The sequence below is a fragment of the Nelumbo nucifera genome, chromosome 5 (genome assembly GCF_055504915.1).
Source record: "Nelumbo nucifera cultivar China Antique chromosome 5, China Antique-T2T, whole genome shotgun sequence".
Taxonomy (NCBI): Eukaryota; Viridiplantae; Streptophyta; class Magnoliopsida; order Proteales; family Nelumbonaceae; genus Nelumbo; species Nelumbo nucifera.
The window spans coordinates 17,805,043-17,829,497 of NC_142653.1; the positions used below are offsets into that span (position 1 = coordinate 17,805,043).

A 24,455-nucleotide genomic window follows, 5' to 3' on the forward strand; every position below is an offset into this window, starting at 1 on the left:
TACGATGGAGTGAACCCGATCGTCACGTGACCAAACAGCAAAAAATTAAAAAAACAAAAAACAAAAAGAAAAAGAAAAGAAAAGCACTGAGATCATTCAATACATGCCAATTGTGTGAAATAAGACGGTAGGAAGCAAAGCAGACGCAGAGTCGTTACTCCCGTACTTCCAGGAACACCACAGAGATTACCTCTCTCTCTGACATACTACAAGAAGCTCCAACACACACTTAGAATAACCTGCCAACAAAATAAGTTCCAACACCCTACCAAAGACACCACCTTGATCTGAAACCGCACATCTCACCATTAAGGTACAAAACGAGATGATTTTTCTCGTTTGCATTTCTGCGAAATTCAGGCATCAATCTCTGGAATTAAAAATCGGGATAAGACAGAAAATAGACTGCAGAGTAAACCAAAAGCATGGCAGAAAAAAGGAGAATGGACTCAAACTCAACAGTACAAAAAAACAAAATAAAACATTTAGAATTAACACTTCATCCCAAGTGCCAAAGGGTCGATCAAATCAAGGAGTGGTAGCGAGGCAGCGAACAATTCGCTGAACAGAATCTCAGTAGATGTAGATCATCACTGGACGTGAAATTGGAGTCTGATCCCATTCGCTAGCCAGTGTCGTACATCGCAATAGACCAATTATAAAGTATTGTCATATACCTCACCCAATGTCTGCTGAGTACTGACCATTCTTCTATAGATGTGTACTTGAACAAGTAGACCAATTGCCTAAATTCTTTCATTTTCTTCTTACAGTGTAAACTTCTTTTCGAGTATATAAATGAAAAAGAAATCGAGTGTCGGCGCGACAGTATGCACAACTTCCACATTATAACTATAAAAATATCAAAAAGAAAATATGAAAATCAGAGTGAGAATGATGATAAGAAGGATGAAAAGATGAATTGGCAAATACAAAACTGCCACAGGCATTTTCTCGAGAAAACATAAAATAAAAATACTGTACAGTAAATTAACATTTATCAACTCTGGTTCTCTTCCCACTTTCAAATTTTGCCCTTCTTTTGCCTCCCTCTCCCTTTTTCTCTTTAAACACAATTATCTACATGATTATGTTTGACGTGAATGGTTTCAACCAAAACCAAAACCTTCATTGGCCTCATGAATTGCAAGGAGTAGTCTCTCCTCCAGATGTTGTTTAGATGGATACTCTGGTAGATCCAGCTGGTTGAAACTGCATTTGATGAAACAAAAAAAAGTACGGAGAGAGTTAAGACTTTGTGCATGGCATTGAATTAAATACCTGGAGAGAGAGAGAGAAGGCCTGGTTGTGCATAAGCGTACCATGTATGGGCAGAAGGCAAGTGGTCAGGGCTCCCATAAGCTTTATGAATCTGAAATCTTTGTGAGCCTGAAATTCCTTGCAATGCACTGAAACCTTCCAAAGGTACCTGCAGGAATTGGTCAGAGTAACCAGTGAGGACACTTGATGATGCAGAAAAACTATATATATGATAAATAATTTAACATATCAAACAAAAATACGAAAAGGTCAGTTAAAGATGTAAGAATTCATTTGATAAAAGTGAAATAATTAAAGAATAAAGTAAATATAAGATCAAACATTAGGAGGAAATTAGAAGCAATCTTTTTCACGAGAGAAATAAAAGCCAGACATGTCAAGACATCAATACCAGATGCTTCAGTTAAGAACAAAAATATTTATAGACCGTGATATAAAACTTAGAAAGAACAAGCTAATACAGATAAAACTTCCTTGTTAATTTAATTGCTTTAGCCCTTCTGGCACATTAGATATGCCTGAATCTCAAACCTTGCACCATCCTCGGGCTAACAAATTATGCATGCATACGAACATATTACCTGGTAGAACTTGTACGTAAAAGGGAAAGACATTACCTAGAGAAAGAAATGGATAATTGATCATTTGCAATAGTTACAGGAAGTCACTTGTTTACTCTAATGATTTTTTCCAGATAAGAGTTTCTATTCCATATTGTCTATAATTCCCTATTTCTCCTTTTCAGATCTTTCTTCACAGCCCAAGTTCATCACTGTACACCCAGCCTTGCTTGATTAAAAGTTAAGGTGGAATTTAATTGGGCTTTCCAAAGATAGCTTTCAAAGCCCAAAAGTTCAAAACTTCCAAAAACATGAAGATAAGGGCTCAGAAAGCTTGTTTATCGTCTTTGGTCTCACAACAATGAAAAATGGTCAAAGGGTGTCTTCAAGTGGTCTTGTAAATCACAATCAGACGAGTTAGAATGATTTTCAGGTTTTAGAATGGAAGCTTGAAACAAGAAATTGGACGAAGTTTCTATTGAAGCTTCAATAGAAAAAATATACTTTCAAAAAACATTCTACCAAATCATAAAAGCTCTTTTTTAGGCTTTATGCATTTTCAAAAGCCCAGTCACAACATAACGTAACAGGGCCTATGTCTTGTATAGATTTCAATCTTTGCACACATCAGTTATCATATCATGCTTCCTAAGTACTAAGAACTATTCTTTACTTATATATACATAGAAAAGTTTCATTTTAAAGGACAATCTCAAAGTTGTAGTGGGCTGAAACAAACCTCATTAAGATGGACCACAAATAGACCTTCCTTTTTAAAGGCTCATATAAGTAGGGAAGCCTCCAATGCAAAAAAGAAGGGACTGTATAAGGCTGACAGTGACCGGTAAAGTTATCACAGGCCAATCCAGGACTCGACACGTGACCCAATTACAAAAGCTTTTTCCATGTATACATATTTATGTTTGAATGAGTTCAAACCTTTAAATTTCAAAGGTAGATTAATACGAAAAAAGGCACAGTGGTCAAAGTTAAAAAACAAAACACACACACACACACACACAAAGATAAGGACTAAATGCATAAAGGTACCTTTGAGGTGCCAGTCACAAACTGCAGGAGACGGGCTTTATCCTCCTTGCTGAAACCTTGGACAACTTCCCAAAACCATTGAATAACAGGAGATGCAGCACTGTATCCAGAATACTCAGTATTTGCTCTCATGTCATCCACTGAAATAGCATTAAGTACAAAATTTAGTTAGTAGTGATTTTTAGTTTTAGAACAGTTTTGGCAAACATATCAGAAGTCCTGAAAATGTCATCAAAACAAGCAAGCAACTCACAATCAATATCTGGAAGCCCACTAATCAATAACTCCAATTCCTTGTCATTAAAGATAGATATCAAATCACGTGGAATCAACTCATTGAAGCCTTCCAAAAATGCATTTATTTGAGGACGAATAGCAGTGGTCAACCGATGCTCAGCAACAAGATCAACATATTCATGCTTATTATCCTCAGTAACTCTAATGTTTCGTCCTCCAGGGATCAGCTCATAGTCAGTTACCTGAATTTCATTACCAAGGGTAAGTTTGGACAACAAAGTATTTAATACCCAATTTATTACGTAATGATGGGAGCCCTCACCTCTGTTCTCTCATACAATATTAACTTTTCCTCATCCGCATCCATGCTAAAAGTAAGGTCCAAAATGTCACTTATGTCATTCTGCAAAGAATGAAAAATATAAGATTAGAACTATTTAATTTTGATCTAGACATGCATGGGACGCAACTTTCTCCCGGGCAGCATACCTCAAGCATCCACTTCAGATTTTTAAAGTAATCAGGATCTATAGCTTCAATGTCATGATAAGTTACTTTAACCCCTAGGATATGCTTGTAGAAGGACCGGGTGAAATGGACATCCAGAAGTTGTCCGTCAAACAATGCTTTTCCAACCTAGCAGAAGAAATGGACCAAAGAACTTAGATGTATATCATCATGTACTGAATGCGAGAAAAATAAAGAGAAGATACATTACCACCCGCCCAACGAACTTGAAGTATGAAAGGTGCTCAGTTTGGTAGACAGAATTAGGATTTGGCTGAAATGTTGATTCATTGCCCACGGTTGTAAAAAGTAGGGCTCCCTTGTCAAATATAACCCTGGACAACAACTGATACCATTCCCTTGTAAGCCCACCAGCATCAATACCTTCCTCACCTTGGAAATGAACAGTTAATCTTCCCTTCAGATCTTGAGTTGAGCGCATCCTCAATTGGTTATAAGAATCTTCAAGAATGTATGCTCTTCTCACCGATATTCTCAAAGGACTATGATGATGATCATGCTGATGCTTTATTTTTGAACGGAAATGGGCTCGTTTGTTGTCAAAATCAATGAAACGTGGAACTTTAAGCATTAGAGAGAAAGACTTTTCTAGCAACCCCGGATTTTGCCTGATGAATGCATTTAACAACTTTCTATGCTTTTCTGTGAATTTGACAAAAGCAAAATGTTTCTCATCAACTTTTGTAAGGGAACCCAAAGCCTTCTGTTGTGCAGCAGAAGTGCTTGCATCTTCAATGTCAGAATTTGCAGCAATGCTGAAGTCTTGAACTGTGCCTGACTGCCCAGGGTGCAACTTTTCACATGTCACAAAGAAAGATTCTATGTATGGCAATATGTTTTGGGTACCTGCTGGAAGTGGAGGTATTACACCTGTAGTTATTGGTGTTAGAGTTCTAGATGCAGTGGACAAATCAGGAGCAGAATCGGAGTAGCTCTCTATTTTGCTTATGCATGTGCTCAACTCCAACCATAAGGGCTCCAAAGCAGCATTTATCTCCAATACCTGAGAAAGGGCATCATTATGCTCTCTTTCAGGGATAACTTGATGATCTTTCTCTTTCTCATGGAGTGACGCAACAAGAGAGCTTAATGCCTGGAGAACCCTCAGTATAGCAGTTCCATCAGTAGAATTTGTACTCAGGAGTGCTTTCTCTGCTTCTCCAAAGGTGTGCAGTTCATCCATTGCAGATCTGGTCAAGTTTTGGATAGAATCTGCTAACTCAGTAATAAATAGATGGCAATGAGTTGGAGTAATGGCCACCAATTTCTTTAATACCTCAGCCACAAGAACATAAGCATTATCTGACAAACTGCAGATTGGAAAATGGGTTAGACCAGAACCAGAATGATAAGTGATAATGAAGGACGAAATGCTATCAGCAACACTCCCCAAAAAAGTAAAGTGAAAATAAACCACACAGCAAACAGAAACAAAAAAAAAAAAAGCAGAAGACAGTAAGGTTGAAATTTTGTTATCCACAGACTTGATATTGTGAGATGGAGAAATATTGTACCAAAAATAAAGCTCTCCGGACAAGACAAACAAACTGAACCAGAACTCGTGCTACAGTTTCAATGTTCACTATCAATGAACTAACAACAGCAATAACAGAGAGGGAGAAGAAACATCCAAAACTAAAGAATACAGGTATACTTTTATACACTAAGGTGATGATGCCCAACAGACTAGGATGCACCAAGATATGATCCAGGAATGGGAACCAATTTCAGTGGATATATAGTGCACTAAACCTCAAGGCTTTCCATGATACAGCAGTAATATAAGGTAATACAAATTCATCCTGTTACTCATTATGTAACCCATTTCCCATTGGCTCCATACGAGCATTATGGCAGTATGTGCAATGCACCTAAAGTAGCTATTTAATCAAATATTGCTTCTTATTCAACCAAAAAACAAATAAAATAAAATTCAAATAACCTAAGATGGACAAATGAAAAATAAGACAATAATGCAACTATTCTTGGTAAGTTTCATCATACCCCTCACGTGCAAGCAGAGAACATAGAAGTCTAAGTTCTGCTTGGGGCAAGCTGAGTAGTGCAGTTTGAACATCAAATTCATTATGTAGAGAAGAAATTGCCGGTTTAGAGTGTTCATCAGCCTTGGAAAATTTGACATCACCAGAAGAAGATCCACCAGCTTCACTATCAGGAATTGCAGCCTGAGGACCAGATTGTTGTCTGGCAGGGGATAGCTCAGACTTGCTGGATAAGCTGGATGTGTTTTCAGCATTATCAATAACAACCTCCAATAGATTTAGCAACTGCAACAGGCAACAATACAAAATAGGTTAGTATTTCAACAAGAACTTAAGTAAAACAATTGGGTTCCTAAGTTCCACTCTAGAGGAAATATTACCTGTTCTAGATGAGCTATACTCCTCAGATAGAGTGGCTGGTTTAATAGACTCAAAAGCAAGACAATGGAATAATCCCCTTTTTGCTGTGCCTTTTTTCCAACTTCCTCAATAATCATCACAGCTTTTCCACGACCCTGATCAGAACTCTCAAACTTTTGTGTGGACGGATGTGTAATCTCAAGCTGAAGCAAAAGCTTTGCCACAGAGGGATGGTGCCGAGCCAAGTATGTCAGAGTTTCAAGAATACGTCGGGACACAAGTGGAGGAACTCCTAGCAGCAGATACAACAACCCAGTAAGCATTTCATCAGTTATCACTACATTTTTTTGAGAAAAGTTAACCAAGACTCATTAAGAGAAAAAGAGGTACATGAGAAGCTGTACAAAGCAGGGGAAGAACCCCTACAAGTTACAAAGGAGTTACTTGAAAATAAAAGATCAAACAAATTTTAAAAGAACTATTTTCATTTTGTTATCAGTAAAAGGTTTCTATAAAATATTAAATATATCCGGCATACTAAGCACAAACAAAACAAGTAGAACCTTGAAAACCATATAATAAAGAACCAGTTAGCTTTCTTTTATTTTATGTTTTGATCATTTTAGCTTTTCTTTCTTTAGTCTTAGGTCTTTTTTTTTATATCTTCTGAAGGGCTACAAAACGGGGGTAGCCCATCCCCCAACCCAGGTGCAGGCAGGATTCAATCCCAAGTCTCCGCTACAACCAGCAGGAGACCTTACCAACCAACTGGTTGGCACCTTGCTCTTTAGTCTTAGGTCTTATTCTTTTCCAACATGAAATTTCGGAGACTTAACACCTCTTGGGAATTGTGATCATCATCATACCATAAATTACTGATTATCACCAGATAATAACTGGAAATAAAGCTTATCAGACAAAACAATGATGAATAAAAATCCCTGCTCCCAAATCAGAGAAGCAATGGCTTCATATTCCAACCTTACTTGCAGATTCAATTGGATTCCTAGGTCAGGCTAACAGCCAAGCAGAGCATTGACAGGATGGAGATCAACAAGAGAAAACTAGAATGGGGCATTCCAGGACTGGGGAACATTTTTTTAATTTGCTTTACATTTCAACTATATGATGCTGCCTGTGGCAGCCAACGACTGTTGAGATATATTCTCTTCAACATTTTCTTTTTTTTTTGTTTGAAATAAGAGTTAACTGATTGTATTAATAAAAGGATAGGTACATGAGGAGATGTACAGACTACAAAAAAAACAGCAAAAAGAAATTACAAAGGTGTATTCTTTCACTGTGCAGATTTTCCCTTAAGGTACCCGCGATTTAGCCAAACCATCAGCTTAGTATTTAGTTCTCTGGGAATCCAGATTAGATTTACAGATAAGGTGTTCAAAATGTCTCTGGCCTCAGACAGGTAATGAGCTAGTCCCCAAGGGCCTCCCTCCTTCAACACTTTCTCATGAAGTAAAATTATACTGTAAATGATCAAAAGAATGGTAACGCCCCACATACTAAGGAACAATAATTGGCATGAAACAGATGAGTTGAACCTTTTTCATCCATCATCAACTCCATCAACTATTACAAAATTAAAGAGCATAAGAAAGGTCACGATAAGCCTTACCATCCAAAAACTGAGGACGCGAATACATAACGTAATTCTGACAAGCATACAGTCTATAAGAAGGTTCTGGAGCACCATTTAAATGACTGATAGGCTTCCGCGTATCAAGCATCAACATGTCCATCAGAAGTTGCACCAGATTGGTTCTAGTTTCAGCATGAGCACATAGGTTGAGGAGAAGTCTCTGTAATTGGCCCTTGTACAGGGGCTGCAAAAGCATATACATATCAGAATGCCAATCATATACATACAATAAATATACATGCATAGAAGATAAACTTGACTAACCAAATAAATACCTGAACCACGCGAAGCAGTCGAATCATTGCCTTCAAAGCTTCTTTATCCACTAGAGGAGCCCCATCAGCTTCTAATAGTTTACCTCCAAGAGATCTGCGTGAAGCAATGCTCATGCCAGCTCTGTCCAAGGTGGATCCAATACCTTCACCCCGTCTAGAAGACTCCCCTCTTCTGTTCCTTGAATACATGCCAAAAAGATTACGGCTATGATAACGATGTGCAAATCTTTCACGTAGCATATTAGCCTCAGCAACAAGAGCAGGTGTTAAATTGGCTAGAATAGCATCAGAAGAAGTTAATAGGACCTGGAAATGAAAAAAAAATAATAATAATATGAATTAGGATGAATGGATGAGTTTTCTAAAAACATAAACATAATAACTTAATGAATTTGAAACCTCTTCTCTTAAATCTGAAGGGAATGTAGCAATTATTGAGACAGCATCCATCTCAACTGGTTGGCCTTCCAATTCTTGTGATTGATGAAGTCTCTGAGCTTGTTGTTGTGCTAAAACTTCTGCACGGATATCTGGGGGAAGAGCTGCAAGAAATTCAGGATCAATATCTCCAACAGATTGAGGCTCAGAGTTTGATGGTTGTGCAGCTTGACCCTGTTGAGCTGAAAGAACCTCAGCCCTCAAATCCTCAGGAAGAGCATCCAGGAATGCAGGATCAATTGCTCCAGAATCAGATGCTGTGTTGACTTGCTGCTCCTCAGTTGGACCACTCTGGTCTTCTCCTTGGCTAGGATTTTCTGATACTTCACTAACACTCTGAAGAGATGCATCTCTGCTGCTTACTGGCACAGCATTGCTTGATATGCCTGATGATAAATTTGTTCTTCTTGTTCGAGTTGGCTGCAAATCACCCGAAGGCATTCTTTCAGAAGTTTGCCGTTCTCCACCATCATCATGACCATCAACACTTCCAATTTCTACTTCTAGACTCCGTAGGCTTTCCCCTAACGTTGCTCCACTTCCACCACTCTCCTGGCTCACTGCCTCAACATCCCTTACAACTGCATCACTGCGTTCATACTGCATGTCAACAACTTGAGTTTGTGTAGCTGATGCCTCTGTTACTTGGAAACTGTCAGCTGCTGGCCTCACATCAGCATTGCCACCTCCATCCATTGCAACAGGGGAAGCAACAGTAATGCTTCCATTGTTCACTCTGCTTTCTAAAGGTGTATCAGACCTTACTCCTGCTTCTGATTCTTGTGGCTGACTGGCCTCCCCTTTGCCCTGAGGTTCCTTCGTAGTTGTATTTTGATCAGAAGGTTTCTCAGGAGCTGGACGTCTAAGCCGAGAAACAAGCAACTCCTCAAGCCCTTGGGGTATTGCGGGTGCAGTTGAGCCACTGCGTTGTTGGCTATCATCTACCCACATATTGAAGCGATGTCCATGTCGTCCATTTCTCAGTGACCGGAAAATGGTATCTAACCGTGATGAAGCATTTTCTAAACTCCTATCTGAGAAGAGGGCATTAGCCATATTCTCTGGAAATTATACAAGAGAAAATGAAAGTTAAAAGTCAAAACAATCACAATTTATCAGAACACGATAGATATTGAACTACAAAATGACACGTCAATTTGACCAAAAGAAACAACCTGATTGTCTAAAAGATGATGGATTCAGCATGGAAGAAGGTTCAATCAGGAGAGGATGCTGAGAAGGAGCCCCATGGTCACTAGTTCTTCCTAGAAGATTATAGATAGATGTTGTACGCCCTTGCCGCCGAGAACCAAAAACTTCAACAGGCATCACATGGAGGGTGTCATTGGGAAAACTGTTTTCTCTACCAAAAACTTCAATATGATCAAAAACATTTATTCCATTGATGCCCTCCTCTAGCCTGAGAATCACACCCTCGTCGTCATCATCATCATCATCTTCATCCTCTTCTTCCAATACATCCTCATCAAACTCATCCTCATCAATTTCATGATCATCCTGATCTGTGTCAGGATGAGACATGTGATGAACTTCATCTTCTTCCAAATCATTATGTTCATCATCCTCATCCTCATCTTCCTCTCCGTCATCCCCAGACATATCCTCATCATCTTCATCAACAAGATTGTCTTGCACATTGTGAGGCATGTCAAATCTTATCCCCACTGATTCCAAACCATTTTCAAGACCACCAGCTTCCTCAGAAGTTTCATGCATAAAATCATCTTCAGTTCCAGGAGCAGAACCTCCATCAAGATCACGGTCATGCTCCATATCATCTGTAACAGACTCTGAACTGCCAGAAGTTTGGACTGCAGTAAAGGGTTCAACATTATCAACCGCAACTTCATTGTGATCAGGCTGGGATGTGGTTTCCAAGGACTGGAACTGATCACCACTATTATCTGTTCTTCCAGGTGGATTCTGATCGGATGGCTTTTCTGAGTGCTCACCCTTCCCAGAATTGAGATCGGCAGAATTGACATGTTCCTTAGTTACCGACTCTAGAGCTTTCACGATGCCAGTAACAACCTTAGGTGAGTCAGCATGATCTAGGTCCAAGACTCGCAGCATTCCAGTCAATGATCTAACCAACCCAACATCTATAAAAGTTGCAGAAGCTTCTGCTGAAATATATGAACCAGTAGGTGATCGAGCAACTAGGACATCATTGAGAAGATCAACAAAAGCATGGATATTACTGTCAGGTTGCCTGAATCCATTAGATGAATCAACAAAGTCATTTAATACATTGCTGATCTCAGTAAAAACTCTTTTACGCCCTTCAGTGGAACGAATACAAGATGCCACCAAGAACTGGCTAGCCCTGGTGGCTAGTTTCTGCCTCCAGTCACCATCTAATTTCTTTTCCTTTTTGTGGCTTCCAGAATATGGAAGAAATTTGTGAAGAATGTGATGAAATATTCCTCCACTATAGTTTCCAGTGGAACCCCTTTGAGGAGGAGCTCTGCAGCTACTAATCTCAGCATCTCTTCGGAGTAGAATATGTATAGATGAAGAATACGTCAATAATATCTCAGTCAATAGCTTTAAAATGAATACAGTTTTTGCAAGAGATGCAGAAGCTTCCTGACCATTGGTTTCACTCTCTTCAGAAGAAGTGGCAATTGCCTTTCCTTTCCCTTTAGTCACAGCACCATCAATGTCCATGTCTGTTGAAGATGACCCGTCTATCACGCCATCTTTTTGAGGGGGCACAAAAGTTATAACAGAATCCAAGAGGAGCTCAATAACACTTACAAAACTCTGTGGCGATTTTCTGTGAGCTTTGGCATTCTTGGAATTTGAATCCGCATGTTTGCAATGCCCACTTCCAGGAGCAATTGAACTCATATCACCAGATATAGTCTTTCCATCAGCCATCTGTTGCTTGTCTTTCTCTTTATCCTTGCATTTTTCTTTGTCCCGATCTTTCAACAAAACAACATAAGGTCTTTCACCTACCATCTCAATTTGGCAGATAGACTGGGCAGCTTGAAGAAAAACAACTGGATCTCTAGAAATGACAGAAGCCAAATTTAGAAGAAAATTGCGGGGAGTAAGCCTTCCATTAGAATGCCTACTTGTTGCAGCCACTAGGCTGTGGCGTATCTCAGATTCCATTGCTTGTTGTAGGGTCTGAGGATCTTCAAGAATATGGCGGATAATGGTAGCAGCAACATTATCAAAACCAGAAAAGAGACTACTTGTTGGTAAAGATAGCAAAGAAGGCACACCCCCAGCTTCAAGAAAATTCACAGCAACAGAATGAGTTCTTGTGAGTGTAGCACATAACTGAAGAACAATATGCATTGTCTCAGAAGGAAGCTGGCTCTTAATGCATCTACAAGCAATCTCAATCAGTTGCTTCTGGTCATGTACTTCTATATAACGTGGAGACAGCCCCAATGCAGATTGTAAATTGCTTGGCTTCTCCTCATCCACAGTAACAGAATTTTGTTGGCTACTAATTTCATCCTTCTTCAACTGTTCTGAAATTTCAGAATTTAATTTTTGATCCACCTGCAACAGCTGATCAATTGCAAGAAAAGCTGCTGTCACCCACTTTGGCACTTCAATTTTTCCTCTATAGTGCAAACTAGGGTCCCACTGAGAAAGCAAACTCGAAGCAATCGTTACCAGGCCATTCTGGGAGGCAATTCCTCGTGCTGCTGCATCATCATGAAGAACTAACGCAAGAACATGAAAAAGAGCAGATAGCATATTAGGGTTACCACCATCAGAAACTGAACCACAAAGTTTCACATTATCGATAATGAAGGAGATAACTTTGTGCCTGCATTCACCATCATCTTGCGAGCATATCATCACAAGCAAGTCCCTAACTGGAAATGCTACAGGTTCCTTCATCTGCAGAAGCCTGGCACATGTTGCTAACAACTCCTCAACAGGAGGAAGCTGAACTGTTTGTTCTTCTTGATCTGCACCACTTGCATCTGCAGCATCTTCGTTTGCTGGTGTTCCAGAATTCCCCAGGGACATGGCAAGAGCACGTGCCAATTCATCATCCTCTTGGACTTCCTCTGGATGTGAAAACAACCACTCCATTGCCATCTCCACACTGTTTGTTCCCACTTGCCTCAGAGCCTCTTCTGCCCTAGACCTGGAAAAGCCCATCTCAACAATTGTTGAAATAGCTGATTCATTTGGAGGAGGACCAGTTATACGAGCCCCACCATTGCCATTGACATTTTTCACTTCAACACCAGAATATATGTGCCTCATGATAGCAATAATAGTTGTAATGAACTCATAACTGCACTCAGTAAACTGAGGATGGGTCCAAATAGGAAGCACAGTTTTCAGTACCATAGATTGGAGGATCTTTACAAAAGTCTCAGCATCTCGAGGAGAAGTAACATTTCCATTTGTAAGAGGTTGTGTAAGCAAATGTTTGGTAGAAGATAAGATGAGAGATGATGTCACCAGGTGGTCCATAAGTGTACCATAGCTAGCCAAAGGACCATATATCCATGTGTGATCTGTTTCTTCCTTCTCATCTTGTTTTTGGTTCCCATCATCGGTGTCCATTGGAGATGCAGGAGGTCTATTAACAGCAAAAAGCAATTGACTGGTAGCCTCAAAAGTGGTCAACACTGCTTGAACAACCCCATGACCATAAAAACAGTTCAACAAAATTGGATTGCAGGAATCTGGCCTATCGAGCAGGATGCCATCAATGAATTCAATTACTTTGCCGAAGTAACGACACTTTGTTGATACAGATACCTCTGATCTACAAGGATCTAGATGACCCTCAAAGTTCAAGTGCTCTAATGAAATGGAGGCAAAAGTAGAAACTACAGATTTTGAAGCAGGGGACAAAGTCAAAGAATCATCCCGTCGACGAGAAGGAAGCAACATTACTTTTCCCAACTCCAGAAAGAGGTGGCTGATGTGGAATGAAAGTGATCTCATCATATCACAGCAGGATGAATAGTAGGATTTCTGGTTATCACTTTCCATTTTGCGAGCAGCATCAGAAGAACCAGTTCGATGCAATTGGTTACCTGAACCAAAGCGCAGATTAGAGGGTCCATCCTCACCAAATCTCTGCTGGACACCAGTTGCACGACCAAGATCACGGTACAGATTTATAAGATCAAAAAACTGAGACTCAACACTCCAGCCCGATGTCCTTCTTCTCAATAATGGATCAAGGAACTGCCTAAATGAGTTGAATCTTTGCTCTTCAGTTTCATTTGAATTCCCATCTGATTTTTGTGACTCAGTGGTAGAAACGGAACCAGAACCCTCCATCTCAACCTTTGCATCTTCAAGCAAAGCAATTTGCCATAGAACTTCCCGATGGATACGCCCAATATCTTCCAGAACATCCTTGCTTTCATTTCCAAGTTCCATTAGCAATGCAGTCACCCAACGGTTGTCCTTAGAAGCAGCAAGAAATAGGAGAAATTCAATGACAAAAAGTGAAGGAAAGATCCCATTATCTGGTGTAGTCCTAGGGTCCAACAAAAATGAACAAGAAGACAAGCTAAATCCAGTTAAAGCCTTCTTCAAATGGTCCCTCAATGAAGAAGAAAATGAATGTGCCAATGCAGCAGAGTGATGTTGCGTGAAACCCTTAAAAACCACAGTGCTATGCAAAGCAATAGACATTCCTTCAGATGACTGTGCAATACTAGGTCGCAGAAGAAGCTTCATCAAAGCTTCAATGCCCTTCTTCTCCACAAATAACCTACAAGCTTCGGAATTTTCCATTGTTCTGTGAACCAGTACCATCACATGAAAGATACATAGTTGAACGAACCGCTCATTGCTGATACCATCAGCAGCTGAATCCATTGCACTAACCAGACAGGCATGCCCTTCATGATCTTTTTCCTCAGAATCAGTCTCCATTGCAGTACTCCCATCCACTTTCCCCAGTAATCCTGAGCATGTATCATCCCCTAATGAAGCAATCTTATCAATAATTTCAATTATTATATCAACACCAGTGGTTCTCAATGAAGACACATGGCGCAAAAGCTCCTCCACAGCATTTGCCAAAGGGACAACACCTTCATTCATTGCTATCACATATTTCCTGGTGGTGAAAATGTCCACAAGGAACCGCAAAGCCATAGTTTCCTTAACTGCTTCCAGACCTTTTGCATTAAGACATATCGCACCAAGACCACTAGGAACACATGTAAGAGCTTTTGAAGAAGGGAGTATTCCAGCGACTACTGAAGATAAAAAGGCATCAGGAAGACCCATCTCATGTAAGGAATTGAAACAAGTAGGGTCCTTGTGGATGATTTCACTCATTACAGTTACTGCTGAGAAATATATATCACCTCCAAACCTCTCTACATTGCCAAAAATCAGTAACAAAGAGGCAGGTAAAGAACTGTCTTGAGTGTTTTGAGACCTTGAAGAATTTGCAGGTGCATAGGTAGCAGAACCTAGTGCCTTTAGTAAAGCTTTGATGAGCCGCTTCTGGGAGTACAACTGATCATCATATCTTGAATAATCACCAATAACCATAGAGTTTTCATCTGCAACAGCCAGACCAATAACCCTATGCACTTCTGTCTGCAATCTCTGAGACAGGAGATCTACACCCCCCAGATCTTTCAACAAGGAAACAGCTGCATTACTGTAATCCATGAGCTTTTGTAGAGTTTTTACAGCAAAACATACGAGATGCATATGAGTAGAATTTACATCCTGCAGTAGAGGCAATAGTGTGGGAACCATCCCTGATCCTCTTATAGAACTCCCAGAACTTGAAGAAGATATAACATGAAGAAGGTAGAACTGCAGAAGTGCTTCAACAAAAGATAGAGAAGAAGGATCATTGGAGTTATTCAATGACAAGACAGCTTTCTGGAGCACATTTAGAAGAATCATACGGTTCCCCCCAGCAGAAATGATGCTTGATCCGCTCAATATCCTTGCTCTCTCATGGGATGATGAATAAGCAGCTAATTGTGCTCCCAGTGCAAGCATAGCAAGTGTTCTAATAGTTCCAGAAATGGCTTCCTCAGACCGCACAATCCTGATTAACTCGTTAGTATACTCTGGCTCATTTGAGAAAAAAGATACAAGTTCATCATGAGCATCATTAGACTGAACAAGCACAATGAAAGCAAGAAGAGAAATCCTGCTGTACAGCCTGCAGGTTCTCGGAGAACGAAAGGCCCGGGCATATCTAATACGGGTCAGCAAAGGGAACCTGTGCTCTGGAGGCACAATGTATTGGTCAATGCACTGTTTCAGAAGCTGCAAGTCATCCTCCTTCCTCATATGTAAATCTGGAATATTTATAACTTGCAAGTTGGAAGCTTTTGCCCCCGAACTGCTTTCCTCAGCACTCTGAGCATTTACCCCATGAAATTCATAATAAAGGGTTGAACCCAACCGATAATGAGACTTGTCAGATTCGCTCTCTACATCAGATGGGAATAAACATAAACCTTCATCTTGGATTCTCTCATTGGCCATGACACATGAATATAAACCCAAGCCTTCTTCTTTGCTTCCCCATCCCTGCGCTAGAGCAAGGAGATAGCTGTTTATTGAGCCACATCCAATCAACTTTCCACTCACATGTAACTTTGAGGGATTGATTTTAACTAGTGCAGAAAGAGTCTCCAACGTAGCTATGAGAATTTCAGGATCGGTTGATGCAAGAAGGTGCTTGAAATGCTGACAAGAAAAAGAATAATACAGTGATATCAGGAAAACAATACAGTTGCAAATACTTGATGAAAATAACAAAGTACCTGACTCTTACAAAGGATCATCAAAAGTGCATGTGCAAAAGCAGAAAAAAATGGACTCTTTTTAAGTAGTAGAAACAGAAGCATGTTATTCAATCATTATCCAGCGTACCTCTAGACCGCTAAATGAACTCTTGTTATGGCAGTTTTCCAATATTATTTGCATCACTCTTAAAATTTGCAGGACTGCATGCTTCGGAAGTGGGCCATCATCCTCTGGAATATTATCCAATAAGAGATCTTTCCTACAAGAGATATATGTCTTGAAATATGTATCAAAATGTAGAAAAAGAGGCCTCCAATGGTGAAAATTTCCCTGAGAGAAGCCCAAAAATAAGTGAGAAAGGAAGGAATAAGGCACTTGATAATCACTGGATAAGTATTGTGTTATCATCACCTTATTGTATTCCCATCGAAATCCTGAAAGAGGTATCGCTATATCATGTAATGGACTCTTAATAACTTTGTCAATGAATGCTTTAATTTTAGGAGGCTGCAATTATATGTACAGTAATTAGCACTATATCTTTATTACATCAAATCAAATGAAACAATTCATTGAACAATAATGCTTAGCAGAAAAGATACCAATTACAAAATATATATACTTAGAAGACAAGTTAAAAACATTTAAACCACTACCAATGAACAGATCTGCTTCCTATGATGCCAATCAACAACAAACATGAACATACACAAGGTAATGTATCTTTTATATATAAATGTAACAAGCATTTATGTATGTTCATTTTAGGTTTTCAAACATACTTGTTTTAGTCTGTTAGCTTCCCAAGGTTTTAGACAGAACAAATCACTTTTTTATGCAAAGATCCTAGTTTCTCCATTAAGTTCTTCAGGAATTTTAGTTGGAATATTTTCATTTTTTACCAAAATAATGTGTTTTTATGAAATGGGTATAATATTTCAATCAGAAAAATCAATACTTGCTGACTCAAGCATGTAAATTTCACTTTAGTTGCCTTGAAAATGGAAGTGTTCTGATGGAATTAATTAGAACCTTGGTGGAAAACTAAAACCTTTCTCTTTTTTCAAGGCAGATTGTTATAAAATCACAATTATGACCCTTCTGACAAAGCGAGGGACCACAAACCACACCACCATTCTATGTAAAACAATTATTTCATACATCTTTCCCGTTTAGCCAACCATTATAGATACAGATGTGTTTCCTGGACTTGGAACCTGTTCAACATGATAGCATTTCATGTATATGAAAAAAAAATAAAGATCCACCCAATGAGCTTAGTTAATCTAGTGGATTGTTCTGAAAGGTGTTTGCCTCAAGGCAATAGTTAAAACCACATAAGAGCTCATTGTTATAAAATCACAATTATGACCCTTCTGACAAAGCGAGGGACCACAAACCACACCACCATTCTATGTAAAACAATTATTTCATACATCTTTCCCGTTTAGCCAACCATTATAGATACAGATGTGTTTCCTGGACTTGGAACCTGTTCAACATGATAGCATTTCATGTATATGAAAAAAAAATAAAGATCCACCCAATGAGCTTAGTTAATCTAGTGGATTGTTCTGAAAGGTGTTTGCCTCAAGGCAATAGTTAAAACCACATAAGAGCTCATTGTTAAAATTTGACACTACTTCAGAAAATTTACAATATTTTCAACTTTAGAGCATGTATTAGTTCTCAAAGATGAAAGGGCCAAGTAAAATTTAAAAAAAAAAAAAGGTGTTTCTTGAGATAAGAAACAAAAACTATTAATCACATACAGTTTGAAAGATAAGTAATTTCTAATAATGAGTAGCGAATATGTCTTTCTGTTAAGTAGGCAAGCAACACATTAATGGATATAATTGAGGAATACACCTTACACAAGGAGCATGTTTTTCACACACAGGCATTTGGGGCCTTGAGAGGGGTGAACTGGATAAGGAGGACCTAAGTTTTGGCACTTATAAAGTCTAACATGTATATAATGCTCAAAAATAAATCAACAATAGCATGTCAATTTTTTTATTCCCTTAACAAGTCAACACTGGATGGCATTATAAAACATAGAAAAGCACATTAAAACACCCCAAAACAATTAATATACATATTCAATTGCTCATTGAGTTATCCTTATATACATAAATATAATGCACATAATATTTACTATGAATAAGTAAAGAAAGGTACAAGCACCAGTTCACCAATTTCTTTGTGGCAAGAGGGTAATGCTGAAGACCCCGAAAAGGTAACAAACGCAAGTACAACTAAGGAAACCACTGATAAAGTGTCAACAACCCCATATGCTCTTCTAACATCTTCCCTAGATATATCCTGAGTCGTGATCAGTGTTTTAAAAGTGCAAGGCGCAAAAAAAAGTGCAAGGGGCATTTTGCACTGCAAGAAACCTAGGATTTTTTGAAACAAGGCACAAAAGAATGCCAAAAAATCCAAAATTGCAAAAAATTAAAAAATACTAAACATAATATCAATTAAAAATATAAACTAGTATCTCAAATCAAAACAAATGTTTAAGAAAAAACTAGTATCTCAAATTAAAATAAATGTTTAAGAAAAAAAACTAGTATCTCAAATTAAAATACATAAACATAACATGTAAAACATATTCAAGTATGTGAAAACCAATCACTTTATTTTTTCCCAATTGCATTATTTCAAATGGCTAATGTGATGTTAAAAAATTTGCATTCCCGGTTCTATGAACCACCTTTTGTACCGAGCCCATTGAGGCAAGCCCAAACAATTCCACCAAAGCTCTGAAAACCCCCTGTTTGCCAATGCTGTTCATTCATTCATCCTAATAAAACGCATCTTCAAAAGACAATTAACATTATAAAATCAATTTTTGTAAGGATTAAGTATTTAAGACCCTAGGCTTAAAAAACAAAATGTGCAAATTTCAAAAGGTGCATACCTGGGCTTAAGTACAAGGCACACACCTATGCACAATACCGCATGTGAGGCCTCAGTAAGGCACATACCTTAAAATGCACCTCACCTGTGCGCCTAGGCACACCTGAGGCACGTCTTTTAAATAACTGGTCACAACCCACTATTTTACAAACAGTTCTGTGTAACAATGGAGGACATGTCCAATTCTTGAGGACACACACCTAGGCACTCTCTTAAATGGAGGACATGTCCAATTCTTGAGGACACTTCTATGTAACTTCCTTTCTATCCCCTGGCTTATTGGACATAAATGAACAGATAATGTGCAAGATTAATGTCATTTTTCGTACCAAACTTTACTCAGTAACAAAGACAACATTTATTGTGGGTATATAATATTAGAATTCAGAAAATATAAACTATTTTAATAGTATATACTTCTCCATAAACATGTACACGAGTCCAAGTTTTCTAATCTTTCTCAATTGGACTCTTGGACAAATGTTGGATTTTGACTCCCATGTCCATGCCCATGCAGTACTGAATTCCATACAAGACTTCAGAAGCAAAAACAAACACTTTTTATAGTTTTGTCTTCTTTTGCTTAATGGGCTACACAATGGAGGGTAGCCCATCCCCTCCCTTTAACCCCCCTAACCTTGGTGGCAGCAGCCCCTGTATCCTAAAGATCTCTTATAACTATCATTTGCCTCATAAGTTTGCAATAAAATAATCACCATTCACCAAAAAACAAAACATCATGATGCCTTACCAATCTCAAAAATGTAAAGTCTTAACCTAGTAACCTACTATATAACATACAGAAAAGAAATGTACAGAATCCTTGCCTACCATATAATATATATAAAAAGCAGACAAGGACCGTAAAACTTAAAACCATCCTATTAGAAAAGTGAAGGCCCTGCTTTCTAGAGTGAAGAACTTATTCAGATGGATCCCAAGGTCTGCTAATTTGATGCTGGATTGCCTGTCTCAGAGCAGATTAACTCTTGGGGAACTAATTTTACCCCTGCTGCATACACTCGTATTGATTTATTTTTGGCTTTTTTGATGGATAACTGAAATTGCCGGCATTGCATTTTTCTTTTGTTTTCCCAGGCACCAATTTACCCTTGAGGATTTTTTTCTCAAATTCTAACACATTTTTATGTGTTGTTATCAATCCAAATAAAGGAAGTTAATGATTACCACCAATCCTCACAGAGTAGAGGGTAGTAGCTGCATGCTACTATTCAGCTAAAGAAAAAACTAACTCAACTTAACCATGCCTTGCCCCAAGTTCTATTAAATATAAGCTGGTACTGTGGTAATAGAAAATCCTTTATTCTATGCATCATTCCGTATCAATGTTCACCCTTCTTCAATGATTTTCCTAGACTACAAATTCAAATACAAAGGCATCCAGAAAGTATATCCGTTCCCACTCAATTAAATGATCCCTGTGGCCATCATCCCCTCTATAATCAGAGTAAGAAGTCCCATCAACAAGGTATTGGTCATTAAAATTACTGGTTGAGGACCTCGGCAATAGAGATGAATGAATTTACTCAATGTACCATTTAGCAATTATCTAACCAATCAAGAGATTCAAGATAAAAGCAAATGTTCAAATTTTCAATGATCATCTTGTTGAACTGAAATTGGCTAGATGAAAACCATTATAAAACATTATTTCAAGTAAAAATTCCATCACTGCAGACTTAAGCCCTTATACCAAGATTGTACACCTCTTTAATGTGCATGTGTTTACTTTGCCCACTTTGATGTAAAGCACCATACTAAAGCTATTTGTTATAACTTCTGACAAAAAGCAATTAGGATCTCACTGATCCCACTGCATAGAATATAATATCAAGGAATATGGGTGTGGAAAAAAATGAAAAGCCGATGCTCATAGCCTAGGAGAACCTCATGTTTCTCTAGAACAAATTGACAGGGCACCAAAAGACACTCGTTTCTTTCTATTCCAAACAATTATCAATGGTACTCTTGAGCAAAATCCAATTAAAATGTCAGGAACTTTATGGGAGCACTAGGGGCTGACTTTTATAGGGCTCAGTATTGTCAAGCTGGATCCTTTTTTTTTGGCCTCGTAGGATATAGGGTTTTGTCTTGTTCATTTGCCTTTGTGACCTCTGAAGAAGAGAAGACAACCATAAAATGCTAAATTGTTCCATTCCATTACACTTGCTCATTCTCCAGTTTTTTTTTCTAAATTAGATTGAATAAATAACTTATTAACAAGGTCTTTTATCGGTACTTATTTTAATAGCAAATCATTGCTCGCTGATCAAATAGCAAATAAGAACATCTAATCATCTAATGAAATCGCTCGATTCAATGTCCCCCGCTACATAAGTGTTAAACAATTCATGATTGATGCGAAAGAGGGTCTTGCGCCTGAAAACAACGAAGTTAACAAAGACAAGTAACTAAAACTACTCACTAATATCCAAGATAAAAATAAATAAAGAAAGAAAGATAAAATAGATGAAGGAAACAAGCTCAGCTGAAACACTGGTGAAATTTGTCCAAGCGGTGCGACAAGTAAAACATAAAAACATATATTTTGAACTCCCACTATTTTCTCGGTTGTTCCAATAAACCCTAGAGAAGATATTCAACAGATTCGCATGCAAGAAAATGATGAACTCAAGAATCGAAACTGACCGGCTCGGAGTCAAGTTTAAGAGAAGGACCGACTGCTCCTTCACCCGATAAGAGATGCCGCAGCCGCAACGGCAAGCTCGATCTTAGGGTTGCCATTTCAACACAACTTCTCTACTTCCAGAGACTGCGAGATTAAAACAAATAACAAAAATAATCAGTTCTGGTTAGATAGATAAAACAAAACCACTGAGGGTGAAATAACTTCCTTCAATTGAATAAAAATTTGAAAAACACAGATTAATCATTAACAGAGATTGACAGTGAGAAGAGAGGGCATATACTTGAGAGAAGAAATAGAGAAGTACGATGGATGATGCATACACATCCGATGATTCGAGCACACGAAGAAACACGAGAGAGGAAAGATAAAGGGACAAAGATAGAGAGAGAACGAGGGTGAGAGAGAGATGGAGGGATAAAGAGAGAGAGAGAGAGAGAGAGAAGGAAAGAGAAGAGAGACGAAACCCCAGAACAGAAAGAAGGGGTCTCCTTTTTAACCCCCGTAAGGAAGAAGAAAACGTATTTATATGCGCACAAACACAGGGAGAGGGAGAGAGAGGTCTCCTACAGTCCTACTCCTACTAAAGGCCGAAAGCTTGAAAAGTAAAATCAACAAATAATGATAAATAAAATATAGCAAAATTTGTGGATTTTCTAGACGAGTCGTCTATTTAAGGGAAGACTGGAGAGTCCATTGCAAATTACACGTGGCAAATGCTGACATGGAATAAGCAAATTAGACGTGGCTGAATAATGTTCTGATCGCTAGCTCACCAGTCCACGTGGATAAAAAGTATGGAAGGTCTAGTGAATAAAAACCTACCGACTTGGATACAGGACGACCCTTTTTTATCGAATTGGACAAAAGGAAGAGGTTTTGTGACAGTTCGTATGGGCCACGTCTCAGCCATCTGCCCTGAACTACAACAGCTCCGTTGCTTTATGAATGTACGGTTTTGCCACGTGAGAAGATGGAAGTCATTTAGAAGAATAAAACCTTCCGAGTGATGGATAGACTGATAGACAGATCATCTAGCAAAGCCCTCGCCAGCAATAAAAATCTACTCGAAATCTTGGGTGTGAACATGGGACTGGAAGATAGGTAGACTGGGCTGGGCCAACCGAGCACAAAACAAGAGACACATTGGCCGGCCCAATAACATCACCCTCTAGGCCTCTAGTGTGACTGTGTGAGATTGGTTCTTGGATATGCTGCCCACGAGTTGCTCACACTTCCTTACCCACGAGACATTACAGCTATGCGTCCGAAACTTCTCTCTTGTTATTCATGGAAAGCTATTGCCAATGAAGGGGAGATCAGATTCAGTGGTCACATGATGGTGCTAATACAGTTCATTGCAAGGGAATGTGCCAATGGTGTGACCAATTTCAATAAATGGCCGTAGTACTGCGTGGGTAGAGATGTAGGAACAATTTGTGGGTAACATATCTAGAATAGTGAGATTGTAATCCAACATCACACAAACATGTCACTTTGGAAAAGGCCCAATCTGCTCACAACAAAAAGAAATGTTCCAAGAGGTTCCAATATAATCTGCATCCACATATTCATAGCACGGTGGGTTCTAGTCTTGTGGTGGATCCCAATTTCCTGGTGAGATGTGCGGATACAAATATGTTGGAAGTGGGTTGGAACAGCTTTTATTAGAAGTAGATTTATCCCACCTTAGCTTGAAGATCAAGCAATCAATATGAAATTCTCTCTCTGTGAAGAAGCTGAAAATTGGTTTGTTCGCCTGAAATTCAATTACTCTACCATGCATTCACGTCCAACTAAAGTTGTCATTTGGATAAGTTTTTGATTTGGAGCTTTGGGTCATACTCAAGGTTTAAAATGTTGAAGCTCGCCGCACTCTTTTTTTCTTGGAAACTGGCTCAGAGGGAACGGTTTAAGGCTGGTCTACCCCCTGAATCAGGCCATACCCCGATACAACCCTTGTAGGGGTATATAGTGAAGCCACCGATATGATACAATACACCCGATACGGGCATATTGTATCAAAATTTTGAATCTTGGTCATACTAAACAAAAATGAGCAGAAAAGAACCTTTGGTGACAGTAATTTTAAAAATATAGCAATATAATAAAACCAAAAAACACTTGTAAACCCCCAAGCTTTAAAAGCACAAATCCTTCTTATCCAAATGCAACCTAAATTTCCGCATGGAATCAACAGAAAAAAAAAAAAAACTCTTTCTATCAATTGGGGAGAAGCAGTACATTGGTTCTGTCACATAAAATGCTGTCGCACTGATTTATAAATCACCAAACTGGAAAGAAAAAACCCCTGTTTGGATGATGTCTTAGAAGAGAATAGGGAATTTAGAGGTGGAACCGTTTGCTTTGTAGAAATGAGAAGGGGAATTGATCTCCAACAGCACAGAATTTAGATTGATGGTTGTCGACTAAAACCACCGGTGACATAGTCTCTGTCATCCGTAGCTATATATATTCTTAACCGTTGGCATCAACAAACAAATTGGTTGAAATAACGGAGAATAAGGAACAATGAGAGATGAAACAGACTTGAGAAAGAGATAAGGATTTACCAGATAGATGGCTTAGGCAATTTCAACCACATACAACAATAACGTGGTCCAAATCTATTAGTTGAGAAGCTTCCAATAGATTGACAGTGTTCTCATTTTCATTGTCCATTTCACGGATCTCCTATTCACAAATTCTTCCCAC

The 24,455-nt window shown here is 38.7% G+C and overlaps 1 protein-coding gene across 1 annotated transcript; it reads right to left on the minus strand.

The window, feature by feature from the left end:
• Positions 1-831: 831 nt before the first annotated feature.
• On the minus strand, positions 832-22,316 carry LOC104595538 (E3 ubiquitin-protein ligase UPL2-like). Its single transcript, XM_010256293.3, has 17 exons — positions 22,024-22,316; positions 21,743-21,866; positions 16,559-16,654; positions 16,274-16,477; positions 9,565-16,087; positions 8,351-9,450; positions 7,952-8,257; positions 7,653-7,860; positions 6,040-6,311; positions 5,661-5,944; positions 3,847-4,966; positions 3,618-3,764; positions 3,451-3,531; positions 3,145-3,370; positions 2,892-3,031; positions 1,323-1,429; positions 832-1,212 (listed from the first exon to the last, which is right to left on the minus strand). Exons 2-17 carry the CDS (start codon positions 21,836-21,838, stop codon positions 1,110-1,112), a joined length of 11,013 nt encoding a protein of 3,670 aa, XP_010254595.1. The 5' UTR covers positions 21,839-21,866; positions 22,024-22,316; the 3' UTR covers positions 832-1,109.
• Positions 22,317-24,455: the final 2,139 nt, after the last annotated feature.

Coding starts and splice junctions, on each gene's coding strand:
- LOC104595538 (XM_010256293.3), bottom strand. CDS start 21,838: ATGGCAACCCTAAGATCGAGCTTGCCGTTGCGGCTGCGGCATCTCTTA. Junction 7,861..7,951: donor GACTGCTTCGCGTGGTTCAG/GTATTTATTTGG, acceptor ATGCTTTTGCAG/CCCCTGTACAAGGGCCAATT. Junction 1,213..1,322: donor TTGCCTTCTGCCCATACATG/GTACGCTTATGC, acceptor CATCAAATGCAG/TTTCAACCAGCTGGATCTAC.